Source organism: Bacillus rossius, chromosome 1 (genome assembly GCF_032445375.1).
Source record: "Bacillus rossius redtenbacheri isolate Brsri chromosome 1, Brsri_v3, whole genome shotgun sequence".
Classification (NCBI taxonomy): domain Eukaryota; kingdom Metazoa; phylum Arthropoda; class Insecta; order Phasmatodea; family Bacillidae; genus Bacillus; species Bacillus rossius.
The window spans coordinates 308,549,957-308,564,611 of NC_086330.1; the positions used below are offsets into that span (position 1 = coordinate 308,549,957).

Consider the following 14,655-nt stretch of genomic DNA (forward strand, 5'->3'; position numbering starts at 1 on the left):
AAAATTTTACTAGTAGAAAGGAAACATTATAAGCAGGAAATGCATAATTTAAAAAACGTTATAACACAGGATGTAAATAATACATTGTGTATAAGTGGAAAGTGTCATGACTTAAAAATATTATATTATAAACAGAAAAACATTATAGGCTAGAACATTACTACAGGGTTCTATTGTATTTTAAAAAGCAAATCTGGAATGGCAATATTTTTATGTGTAAAATGTTTGTAAGTCTTCCTTTGAAAGCCTGTGGCTCTCTTTGTTTCGTTAAGTCCTTTCTGACACTGTTATAGGCAGTTCAAACCTTGTGTGTTTATTTAATGTCTTGTTCCGTAGTACATTACACTTTTTATAAATATATATATTAGTGTTGGGCCGATTACTAAAATATACCGATTCCGATTCAATTTTCGATTCTTAAATTAAAGGGTCTATTCTTTGAATCCGATTCCGATTCCTTAATTTTTATCTGACAATGTTCAACAGAGTAATATACTCAGGAAAAAAAAAGGTTGTTTATGATTTTTAAAATGTAATTGCGTTGTGTTTCATTTTCTGTGCAGAAATTAACATTATATACAGCTTATATAATGTTAAAAAGTATGTTCATTACCATTAAGTTACGCTACCTTGAATTTCTAGCACAATTTGGCCTTTTAACCTTGCATATAGTTAGACGAAACACGTGTTCAAACACTGCCAATAATCGAAGATGTCTTATGACATAAATTGTAAATAATGTATAACGGTTCGTTATATACAAAAATAAACAGATGTTCAACGCCGATTGCAAATTTTGTTGTTTTATTTTTCAAACTAGAATGCATAGACAAATCCAATCATTTTCACAGTTTTTCTCACTCGTTCAACACGTACATCTGCCCGTCGAAAAATGCTCACAGTTTGCGCGATGTGAATTAACGAAAAATAACATCCTTCAGTAATCTTTTACTGCACACGAAATTAGTGCGGCCTTAAACATGACCGCACCCAGCGAAAACGAATTTCGCCACGAGCCAAAACGCCGACGAAGGTGGTCACAATTTCTAATTTTGTCCGAACGAAATATAAAAAATAAACTTAGGTTAACTTAATACTCGGCCTGTCTCTGACCACCAACGTTAAATTATCTATTAGCAAATTACTTCATAATTTGGCGAGAAGCCACCGAACGCGACCTACTTGTGCAGCGTTCGACGGACGACTGGTGAAATCCTGCCACTGTCTCCTCCACGCAGGGAGTAGACGTCACATGACCTCACCGACCAATCACACACACTCTTCATTCACACTTACAGATACAAGCCAATCAGAGTACAAATTACAATACATGAAAAAACCTTGTACATACAGAACTGTGGGCTTCCCCTGATCTGTCTCTTTTCAATTTTACATCAAAATCGGGGACTCCCATTCTCGTTCTCTCTCCCACACCGTGAGACAGCAGTTATCACACATTTCCCACGACCAGTGGGGAATCCCAGCTTTCGTCTCTCTCTTACTGGGGAATCACTGTTCCTTTCTCACTTGCACTTACATGTCTCTTATGCCTCTCTCTTGCTACACATCACCCCAGCCCAGACACAGTCCCGTGATCTATAATTATATTGCAACACTTTAATTAAAATTAAGAACAATAATCATAATACGAATTACTTTACAAAATTAAACTTGTTGAGAAAAACCTGAAAAAGTAGGCCTAAACAGGTAAAATTCTAGTACAGCGACTTCTTTGTGAATACTTACATAAAAAATAGTAATGATTAAAAATGTCTACTAAAATACAAAATACCTTCTTAAAACACATAGCAAGTAAAAATAACATATATTAATAGCCATAACGTCTGATTATACTGTCTCATAACATACACACCACTCTAAAAACATTGACTTATTTATATTTACCTATACAAAAATAAGTTTAAAAGAAAATTATTTAATTAGGAGGGCAGGGTTCTGCAATGCTACAAATGTTATAACTTAACCAACTTTAGATACCTTACATTATCAACTCAATTAATTTATTGTAAAAAAAGAGGTTTGTACGGTTAGGTTAAGAATTTTATTTTCAATCACAACTACATAATGATCCAAATAAAATGACAATAAAACCTCGTTTATACATATTTCAAGGGACCAGGGCGAAAAAAAATAAAAAGAGGGAAATGTAAAAATAAAACTTTATTATCTCATTATGATGTAAATGACAAGAAACAAATATGCACCACACTAAAATAAAATGTCAGAGATGCTTACGTTTTAATATATTACCTAGAATTTAATTATCTTACTTTGTGAAAAGAATAAATCCATCCAGTCTTGCAGTTCTTCACAACCGTAAAGAGAAAATAAATTTTCGGTTCTTGAGTAAGAAAGTTCTGTGCATGTTTTAGCATCTCAAAATTTCCACATTTTATGGTGAGATTTTCTTACACAAAACATTTAAACTCTTCAAATAATTGCGTGTTAACATTTAATTCATTTCAGAAATTTATCGGAAACAATTCAGTTAAACTAACACAACTACTTTCAAAAGATTGTTTATGTTTGGTAATATAAATATACGAACATTTGAGCAGCAGTGTTACCAACTCATGGGGACACAATCCCCCCATATGGTACTTGAAAAACCCCCAGATGAGGCAAAAAAAAAACCAAAAATTTAATTTAAGGAAAAACATTACAAGAACTAAACACTTTAACGGTTTTATCAACTAAACAGCATACACACATGTAGGCAAATCACCTCACCAGTATAATGTAGTCTTATTTTCGTTTGCAATTTTTTTATGCAAAAACACAGACTAAGTCACTTCGAAACATTTTTAGCACTCAGTTAACCAAGATTCCCAGGCCATCGGGTCCGGATTGTCTGAATCATCTTCATTCAGTAGCAGAGTCAAGTAATCAGTTCTAGTTGATTTTTCCACACTAGATGGTTCTTTTGATGAACTTCCCCGTGAAGCTGGAGGGTCATCACCATACGCTGCCATAGTTCCAATTTTTTCCAGCACATCAGTTGGGAATGTGTAATCTTTGCAGCATTTCTTTTTACGTCTGAGTCCAGCACAAACACACAAAATCACATTTAGCATACCAATTTCCATCTTGTTTCTTTGGCGGTTTTTAACCAAATTCATTTGGCTGAAAACTCTCTCTACCTCGCCATTGGACCACGGCAAAACAAGGAACTGAATTGCCAATTCTGCAAGATTCTGAAATGGATTAATTCCAGATGCATCCCTGTAGCCTAGAATCTCTGCCCACAGTGCTGTAGTACTTGATATATTCTGCCATTCCACAAAGTTGACTTTATTCCATTGATTTTCTATGAGTTTTATTTCTGCATTAGATTTTTTCATCAGTGTTGCTAGTGGAACTATTGGTTGTTTAATGGTTCTCAAGCTATTTTCAGGAGCAAAAATAGATACTTTAGTAAGAATATCCATGTTTTCTGGCAGTCTCTGTTGAAGTTGGGTGACTAAAGTAATCAGAAGTTCTTTACATCGCCCCCTGTTTTCAGTTTCTTCATCAGCTTTCAGTACTCCTTGTTTTCGAGCTTCCCTCATCTTAACTTCAGCAGCATGTCCTAAGTTAACAGGATTGGGGCTCAAATAATCATTAACATTAACTTTTAGGAGGTCAGGAGCATTGTATCCTTGCAGTACAACTCTTTTTCCAAGACTCTGAATCAACAGTACAAGTTCATTCAAAAGCTTGCTGGGATCTGCTGTATTTGACTGGAATGATTGGTTCACATGCTGTGCCTCATGTAGAATAGGCTGAAGGAATGCCAGGTATATTTCATTGTGAATGTCAGAAAACATCTGAAATAGTATTTCTGCTGTATAACACTTTTCACTGACTCTTGATATTTCAAAATGCTTTTTCAATTCAAGCCACTGTTGCAGTATACGAGATACAGCTTCCTCAACAGACAACCACCTTGTTTTTGCTGCCTTTACAATTTTGAGAGGGTTTTCACCATCATTAATGGCATTGTACAGTAATTTGTAAGACTGCTGACGTCCTGAAGACCTTGAAAACCATGCGTAGGTATTGCTCAGAAGAAATTCAAGGTTCCTGGGCATACAGTCAGCAACTGCCTTCGATACAGCTAGTTGTACTGAATGACAAACACATCTTATTAAAATGAGATGAGGTACAACTGATTTCATTTTCACATACATTCCAGAATTTATACCAGTCATTGTAGATGCATTATCGGTCCTCACCCCACATAACTTCTGCATATCTAAATGTAATTCTTCTATGACTGCTTGAAGAGCAATAAACAAACTTTCAGCATCACCCGCATCCAGCAAAGAAATCTTTAAGAGAGTTGACACCACACAATTTTCTTTTTTTGAGAAATAAATTACGCAAACTCCAAGCTGCTTATCAACACTTAAGTCTGTTGACTCGTCAACTAGTATATAGTAGCTGTCCGCAATATCACATTTCAGGTCATCAATGAAAAGGGGATAAATAATATTTTTAATCACACCACTACATTTTATGCGATGAATTTTCACCAGTTCAGCATTGGTAGCACTAGGAAATATGTGTTTATTTAGTTCACCAAGATGATCAATAGATCTGGTAGAACAGTGACAGATGGTAAACAAACACATACCAGCTTCCGCAGCGGCAGTTTCAAGGCTTAGCGTTTTCTTAACTGGCTGAAAAGTTAGCTTGCCTTGTCTCGAACAAGAAAATGGTTCTGCGGCCTTTTTATGTTTTCTGGTTTTAGCATGGGCAGATAAATCTTTTTTGTGTGCCTTCAGAATACACATGCAGAACTTACATTTATCCTTGCTTGGCTGTCCTGTAACTTCCTGAATCCAGTCCTTTAGTTCATTATCAGAAAACCACTCTGGCCTGAATCGCTGCAAATAATTATGATCAACTTTTTTGTTTGGCATAATATAGGCTAGATTTACCTACAAAATTACATCACAAAAGACTGATTTTAGTTTTTGTTCACTTGCAGAATGCAGAAGAACACTGTAAGATTACTAGATAAATCATAAATAATGCTGAATTGTTGAACAACACAATAACAACAGTTTATGAAACATGCAAACATACAGCCAACTTCAGAAATAAACATACATAAATATACATGGAATTCCCCCAAATTTCCCCCTAGATATGCGGAAAACCCCCAAAATTCCCCCTAGCCCCAGATGTAAAATTTTTCCCCCATAAGCAACCAATAAACCCCAAATCTGGGGGGAATACCCCTTAGTTGGCAACACTGTTCAGCAGCAATGTTTGGAAATTCAGATTAGCCAACTGCCTTTCCAAAATATATCTAATGTAAAACGAGCATCGTTGAACACGCACAAGAACGCTGATTTACAGCAATTTGGTTATGTTGCTTTTAAACTAATTTTAATATGGTCGCAGTAATCCACTGTGAATTTGGGTAAAATCACATTCAAAAATTATTTCATTTTAATTCTTTAAAGTTTAAAGTGCAGTTCACGTCACCAAAGATTTGGTTCATGGCCGTATGGTTTACCATGGTAGGTAGTACAAACAAAAAATTAGGTTGTTTACAATGGCAAATGTAGCTGCCATGATCAAATAGTTAACGTTTACATTATTTTACTTACCGTTTACATTTACATTATTTTATTTAAACATTTATGGTTTTTTGTTATTATTTTTGAAGTTTTACTATTAAATGCAGTGCTGCTGCAACGTAATTTCCGAAAAATGCTTTAGCTTAAAGCGGGAAAATAGATACTGCATTTGTACTGTAGGGAAAATGGCGGTGTAAGTAAATAAATACGTTAATCACCGAAATTCGTAAATCAGTTCCGTAAAAAAAGATTGTATTATGTAGTTTAAAAATTATATTTGCATGCATTTTAATATTTTTTACATTGCGTAGGAGATGTATTTTGCAAACTTAAAAACAATGCAGGAATCGGTGGAACCGACCGATTCCGGAATCGGAATCGACCCATCACTAATATATATATATATATATATATATATATATATATATATATATATATATATATAAATTACTTTTTGTCTGGAAAACATTCACTGTACACATGTTTGTCTTCTCCTTTCAGTGAATTTTGTGGATGTAACATTTATTACATACCAAAGGCCACTATGAAGTGGGGAAAATTGCATTGTTATTACAATTTTTTGTTCATCAAGCCAAAGAAGACTGTTGTTTTTGCCAGTACAAAATTTGAATTAGGAACAGAAAAATTTTATCTGATGCACTTCACGTGAACGCTAACGACAAAGAAAGCAATAAATAAAAATTATCCAACATTTCTGGCAGGAATTATTTATTTTAAAATTGTATTTGTTGGAAATTCTTTCATCAGATTCTATAACCTTGCAATTTACAAGGCAAAGCCTTTAAATATATTGCTTGGAGCAAACTGAATGGAAGAAGAGTTAGTGTTGAGATAATAATTGACTTACTTTCATGGCCGAAGCTTTTTCCAGATACACTGACAGAATAGTCACTCTTTTTGGATGAATGCTGCAGACAAATATGAATAAAAATATCACTCCATTGCTTTTATACTATCCAAACTTCTGACCTTTAAGCAATCTAGGCATTATCACACGGAGGCTGACTCTATGCATAGTGCCAAAGAAAGAAAGAAAGAAAGAAAAAGTGCCCCTCCATACATATCATAACTCAAATAAAGTGATAAGAAGGACCTCCCAAATCTTACATCACGGTTAGTTAAAGATAATAACGGAGATGCACTGGGAAATACAATGTGTTGGCTTAACATAAAATAGCTCAAGCATGAAAAGAAGTATCCAAAATATAATTGAATACAAGTATGATTACAACGTACCATACATCCCCATCAACGTGCAAGGAAAAGGTTTACTGAGTGCAATGCTACAGAGACTTAAAAGAACATGCTAACTAGTGCTAAAGAAAAGAATTTTATTTTCTATGTTTTAAGTGAATCTCTAGTAATTCCAGAAGAATTGTTAACATGTTTATTGGTGCCTTAGTCTCCTAAATGTGTAATGCCAAAGAGAAGACTGTGGTTCCATTGCCAGCTGTTTGAGTCTGAAAATGAAGCTTATGAGATGACTCAGACTATATTTTAGTGAATCTTCTGTAGGTTTGACTACTAGAAAGGTTGTCCGAAGTGGCTGTTGTATTACACGACATGCTGTTCTTGAAATTTTTTATTTTTCAACTGTATTCTGTTCATCTGCAATATTGATCATCAAATCCATTTTTAAAAGTAATTTGTTATGATTTCAAAATTAATCACATTGTTTTAAGATGAGAATTAGATTGGTAATTAATTTTAAACTTACAATTTAACAGCCAATAAAAAGTACCTAAGTGCTGCGCTGACCTATAGTTTTGTAAATTTCTTTGAAAACTTAGTAATTTTTGTGTGCTGTACATTTGTTTTTAACACTGTTGTTGTTAGCAAATTAAATAAAAAAATACACAATATTTTAACAACTTGGACATTTTAAAGTATTTTGAGATATTAAATCAGGATAACGTTATCGTAATAACAATGGCCAGGGTAAAGTTTTGTAAGTGCTGCTCAGGCCTACATTTTGTAACTGTACTCTTAGACTTTGACATTTAATAAAGTGTGTATTTTCATGTAATGTAAATTTTGTCATTTAGTAATATTAAAAAGACTATATTTTTCACTTTTTTTCTCACAAGTATTGGAAACTAAAAACATTTTCTAAATTTTGGACTAAACCATCTATTTCCACTAATCTGATTATATGTTAAAAAAAAAAAAAACTATTAGTAGCTCTAGGCCTATAAGGAGTGATAATGAACCTTTCATTTCAAAAAAGAAACTCTTATAACAAATATTATGTATTTGGTTGCAGGCAAATACACTTCTTTGTGTGATGTGTGGAGCTATGGAGTTCTAACATGGGAAATATTTTCGAAAGGCAGTGTGCCATACAGCGGTTTGAGCAACAGCAAGGCTCGTGAGCGGATAGATGAAGGTTAGAAAAGCCAACTTGATTGTTTAAAGGATTATTGGTGCAAATATGTGTATAGGTTACCTAATCATGTGGATCTAAGATCTAGTTTTCCTGCTCTTTTACCATTGCATAAAGCTACTGCTTAAACTAAACCATCAAGTAAATTTTTGAAGTGATTGTAAGTACATATGGAGAATGTGATGGTTCAGACTCAGTCTGAGGGCAAAACAATCATATGTCATATTTGACCCTTCCTTCTTTGCTGTAACATGCTATCACTGACCTCACTCCATCCCCTTTCCCTTTCCCTTCCCCTACCCCTACTCCTACCTCTTCCCCTTACCCTTCCCCTTTCTACTCCACTGAGGAAGGTTCCTTATTCGTCATAGACCAGACCACACACTGGTTGGTTTCGAGTCCATCTATGTTTGACCTTCCCCTTCCTGAAAGCCGTAGCCAAGCCCTTAGTTGAGAAGTGCTGAAGTGCAGGAATATTGAAGACATGATCTGAAGTGCACCCAAGCACTCTGGAGAGAATATGATGGGGGAGGTTGCACAGGGTTGCAGTCATCTAAGTGCCATGCAAGTGGCGACCTGGATAGGCTGAAGGTGGGTCCACCACATTCTGTCTTGCAAAAATCTGTGTTTGACCCTGCCAGCAGTCTAACCCAGATTGCCTTACTATTGCTAGGAAGCAAGACACCTGAGCGCCCAACCACCATGGCTCCTGTAACAATTCATGGGCCTCCCCCCCCCCCCCCCCCCACTACTGTTAACAATTAACTAAGAATATTTTATGTTGCTGATGTTTTATTAATGTTTCGTAATTAATTTATACTCATGTTTCTTGTATTATGCATAGTCATTTAAGGTATTTTGATTGTGCTTCAATATTATTATTATTTTTGGTTAGTTTCTACATAAAGATGAAAGTAGTTTTATTATTATTATTATTATTATTTGCTCTATTTTGCGTGGTCAGTTAAATTTAGTATGTCTATTAGTTACGTTTTTGCAATTTGAAAACATTCTCTGGGCAATAAGACTGTAATATTCTACAACATTCTAGAAAGGAAGACACTGGTGCGACACGAGCGCGATACACTGTCACCAGCAAGTTATTTTTCACCCCTGAAGTTAGTGCATTGTTGGGAAAACCCAGTGCGTAGGTGCACGACTGCGCAGCAATGGACTAGAACTTTTACTGGGAGCTGCCTCCCCAGCCAATCTGAACAGACCTTGAGGTGGGGTGATGTGTCCTTCCAGACTTTCAGAGAAAAATGTTTTTCCAGTACTAATCCTTACATGGTCATGTACCTAGTTCTCTATGGTGATTGGTCAATTGACACGGGGTTACCTCCCCTTTGTTTTCACTTTTATAAGGGAAGACAACTTCGCTGTTCAACTAGTTGTCGCCTGATTGTCGCTGCGTGCAGCCGCATCGTCGGTAGCTCACATATATGAAGTGAGATTTTACAAATAGCTAATTTCACGCCTGTTATTTGTAAACCGTTGTCATCCTCCCAGGATATTTTCCGCGGGTTATTGATACCTTTGTTAAAAGTAAAACAAAGGGACTTAAATTTTTTTATCGAGTGACAAGCTAAGTCTCCAGTGAATGTGTGGAAAATTTATTTATTTATTTATTTATGGAAATGTAAGTTTTGATCTACTGTTTTTTTGAGAAGTAATAACTAAACAAAAGACTGCCTTAAAAACTCTTTTATTTTAAATACAATCAAATAAAAACTTTTATTTAAAGGAATAATTAATCCTTGATGTTGGGAACAAAACTAACTTAAATAAACTTCAAAATCATTTTGTGTAAACTTTTCAAGGGATTAAAATGTCTTCTTACTATTCTCGGTTGCTTAGCCGGGCAAACCTGGATTGTAACAACTTATGCAAGCAATAGTCGTTGAGACACTATGCTCAGCAGAAATTGGTGAGCATCTTTATCTGTCAGTAATATTTAGGTTACCATGAAAGATTACTTCGATAATATGTCTTTCAGGAATATTAAGGATTCTAAGATGGAAGGATCGGTGAAACACAATGCTTGGCAGGTGTCACTGATTTTGTGCCACAGCCGTTTGGTGATGAAGATGCGAGGTTAAGGTAGAGGGAAAGAGCATGGCCTAAGTATAGAAGACTGCCTGATCCGTGGATATATTTCTTATCGTCTGCACAAAGAAAACATGCAAATATTGCAAGCCAGTGGAGTCTTAAAAGATGAAAAAAAAAATATCTGCTTCATCATTATCGGAGATACGGCAGATGATATTACTACTAATATAGCACGAGTTTTAATGGTAGTTTGATAATATGAAATGTTAGAATGCTAAATTGTGTGTAATATGGTTGCTCAGATAACAGTAAAAGAACAAAAGTGAATTAAATAAAGTATTACCGTTCCTTTTAAAACTATAACTTGGCCAAATTGAATGTATTTGTGCAAAAAAAGAAATTTTGACAATGATTATTGCACAAAGTAAGGTAGGTATGGTTAGAGTGATAAAATTACAATTTGTTATAGCAGCTGTAGGACTTGCCCTAAACAGATGTGCAAAATAAAGTCACAACATTTAAATAATGGTTTAATTTTTAATGGCTTTCTAAGTTATAACCTTGTTACAAATTTTTATGTAGTATGCAGGTTCACTGTCAACTGAATTATTAGTAGTTTACAACATTTTATTTAGCCATCAATGTATCTTATATTGGTACATAAATTAATATATAAATGTTTACTTGTATAATTAAAAGAAGTTGCATTATTACGATTCGTTATATGAAATAAAAAGATTTTCTTTCCTTTTAATTCGAGAGGTTTATTGTCCGAAAGACGAAACAACAGAATCCAATCACTTTCAATATTTTGCTCACTCATTCAACACGTATATCCGCCTGTCGAGCATTGCTCGCAGCTCGGGCGATGAGAATTAACGAAAACAAACGTAGCTTAAGTCCTTCAGTAACATCTTACTGTAAGTACATGAAATCAGTGCGGCCTCAAACCTGGCCGCACCTGGCGAAACACAGTCGCCACGATTCTCCTACATATTTGGTGAGAAGCCACCGAACGCGCCCTCCTCGTGCAGCGATCGACAGACGACTGGTGAAATCATGGCACTGTGTCCTTCACGCAGGGAGGGCAGTCACATGACCTCACCGATCAATCACACACATGCTTCATTCACACTACAAATCACAAGCCAATAGGAATATGCGACATACATTGAAAACAGTTTTGTACACACAGAGCCAGGGACTTTACATCCTCGTTCTCTCTCCCACACCATGAGACAGTAGTTATCACCAGTTCCCACGACCAGTGGGGAATCACAGCTTTTGTCTCTCTCTTATTGGGGAATCACTGTTTCGTTCTCACTCGCACCTACAGGCCTCTTATGCCTCTCTCTTTTTACACCTCACCCCAGACACAGTCCCTTGTTCTAGAATCATTATGCATCTCTGCATTCTAATAAAAACGTAATATATAATTATAATACAATATTCAAATTTAAATAAATAATAGAGAAAACTCATTACACATAATATTAGGTAACTATAAGTAGCAAAACAAAGTTGAACGGAGGACAGAAGAAACATGATTATTAAATAATTATAAATTCAGAATAAAATATACTGGCAACCTAACCCATTCTTAGTAACACTTTTATTAGTATAAAAGGCATGTATACTGCAATGCTACAACATTTACTTTGGAAAAAATAAATGTGTCCCAAAGTTTTGGTTGAAAACGTAAAAAAACATATTTGCAGATATTTAATTATAAGTTTCTGTAATGGTCTGTTTAAAGCATTAACAACAATGGGTTAAATATTAATATTAATGCTACAGAGTACTTTTTCTTTGTTGTTTGAGTATTTATCCTGGCAATTTTCTGGAGTTTAAGCTCTTCTACAGAAATTTACATTAAATTCTTAAAATTTTATTTTTCAGTTCTCTTCATTATATTTGATGATTCTGTAAATCGTTATTGAGATATTTCAAGTATTTTACTATTTCAAGTAGTTTACTGGGAGTTTACCATTGTATTAGTATGTTGGGTTACATTAGGTAAGCTTCTTTAAAAATACTCTACTAAAGTCATGTGAATGGCTGGATGGAGTAGGCAGTTTTCTTTCAAACACTGTAAAATTGTGTGAATGATGGGTTAGGTTACGTAAGATGCATTTAAAATACTGTAAATTGGTGTGGTTGTTTTGGTTAGGTTAGGTTAGCAACATTTTCGGAATTAAATGTTCTTAGTAGAAAACCTTCTCTATGAAATTACCATTACTTTAAAGAGGGATAACAAGCTGCATGTAGAGAATTATAGTGTTGTTAGCTAAGTTTAGTGAAGTAGAGTGGCAGATTTGCAATTAAAACTGCAGAATTGAAAACCTTAAAAATTTTAATATTAGAAGCTTTGTGAAATGACTAATAAACTTTAAACATTTAAATTACATATTTTATATCACAGGAGGACAGATTATTATTTTTCTAACCTTGATTTTTGTAAGTAATGGCTTTTTCGGATGACATTGAACTAACCATCAAAATAATTTTTTTTCCTTATCTACAACCACCACTTTATTTTTCCCCTGCATAGTATTTTGTTATTACAGGCAGTTTTTAAATATAAACTATTTTATTACTCATGTTCTCTTCGATGAGTGGCATTCATCACGATTGTCGCAAACAATTACCTGGAGTCATTCCTACAAATGTTAAACTCTATTTCAACCATACTTGAGTTGTTAATTTATTTCACAAAAAAAAAAAAAAATTGGAGCTATATCAAAAAATGGACAAAATTAAATGCTCTCATAGCTTTTGTCCATTTGAAACCTAGGTCGAAGGGAGACAGAAAAACGGCCAATAAAAAACTTACCTGATCATTATGAGGCAATTAACTAGTTAAATGTATAAAATTTATCTTTTAATTTACTTTAATGGAAATCAAATTACCATAAAAATTAAAATTTTCTTGATAAGCGCCATTTGAACAAAATCTAAACAACATTTTACGTACATTTCCCTATACCTACTAAACAAAATATCTCCATAGTGACATCACAAATTGTTAGACAGAGACAGATTTAGGTGTGTAAAAGCACACTTATGTAATTTCACGATGGGAAAGAGGAGAATGTAATGGTGAAAGCGAAAGGGTTGAGCGCCAGCTGGTGTAAATGGGAAGGTAATGCTGCGCACCAGCTCACAGCAGAGCATGAGTGAAAGGACTGTTGGAGGGTGTGGGACGACCAATGTGGCTAAGGGCTCTTGAATGTTGCAGACTGACTAAGATAAGCGTGAGTTCTGTTGCAGGTCACTGGAAAGCCTTAATGTCAACACAGGACAAACCTGACTAGGCCGTCAGGCAGGTCTTTGAGTAAAACGTGACACTGACTATAGTAGTCTTCTTTGTTCTTTGATGACGATAAATAATGTCAATGCGCCTGTGTCGCTACCCGTACTAGTAACATTAATATCCTTGATCGTTGAATAAATGTAACAGTGTGTGCGTATATATATACACACACACAGAGAGAGAGAGAGACATAAAATTGGTAGTTGGTATGTATTTATGACGTCGATAAACTCCGATACTATTTGACCGTTCACCATGTAAGTTGGCACATCATCGCTGTTACTGCAAAAGGTCGTATGTCAAAATGTCTCACTTTCCAGGAGATCAAAAAAACTGTTTCATTCATCAGGGTTATCAAATTATGTTATGAAATTTTGGTAGTATTCTTAGAATTATGCTAGAATTCTATTAGGAATACATTTTTGGTAAACATATTTATAAGTTTCTTATTTCTGTTACATAAGACCTTTTGCAGTTCAATTTTTCTGCTCCTACAGTACATTCGACATTTTGCATACGACATACAACCTTATGCACAAGTCTTCCCGGAGATATTAAATGACATGCGACCTTTTGCACAAAGTAGCTGACATGTAAATAAGAATGTCTAACATTATTTAACATAGAATTTCAAAGTTTTCTCCCACAAAAAATGACAAATGCCTTCAAAGAATATTATTATAAAGCCAACTGAACTTATTAAATTGACATTAAATTACTTTTAAACTTCCTTAAATCACTCTTTAATAGGTAATTGCAAAAGAAGATACATGTTTACATGCAGAAATTACCACCCATAAGCTTAATGTCTTATAATCACTCAGTACATTAGTCACATAGCAACTCATGTGTCACATGTACTTACATTTTCCTATTGTGATTTAGTCACACGAACATCAATGGAAAGTTAAACTGTTTCGTACTGAAAATGTCTAGTGAATTGTAATCCTTCTATTACAATGGCATTCCAATGAATGGTAGTCAATTATCAATGCTTGATGTGAGGACACTCACTTACATTTACAGCACACTTATCATGTCGTAAATTGTCATAAAAAGAACGATAATCCGGTTCCAAACAAAATTTGAGATCTTGCAAATCCAAAAACAGTGGTTTCAAAGGATTGTACACATCTACAACACGCCTTGGTCTCCGTGGAAGTTCTTTCCATTCATCATGAAAGTTTGTCTTATAAGAAATATGACCATCTGGTGCATACATAAGGCAACGTAGGTTGTTCACTGTTGGATCTCCTTTCTTTGCACCAGGACGAATACTGGTGTAGTAGCCATTAGCA

At 34.7% G+C, this 14,655-nt stretch overlaps 1 protein-coding gene across 5 annotated transcripts in view; it reads left to right on the top strand.

The window, feature by feature from the left end:
- Nucleotides 1-14,655, top strand: part of LOC134527883 (tyrosine-protein kinase Fer) — a 143,967-nt gene that overhangs the window by 108,463 nt on the left and 20,849 nt on the right. For all 5 annotated transcript variants that reach the window (XM_063360884.1, XM_063360882.1, XM_063360886.1 and 2 more), the window contains one exon: nucleotides 7,876-7,998. In XM_063360884.1, the coding sequence (XP_063216954.1) occupies nucleotides 7,876-7,998 (123 nt within the window). The remainder of the gene's footprint in view (nucleotides 1-7,875; nucleotides 7,999-14,655) is intronic.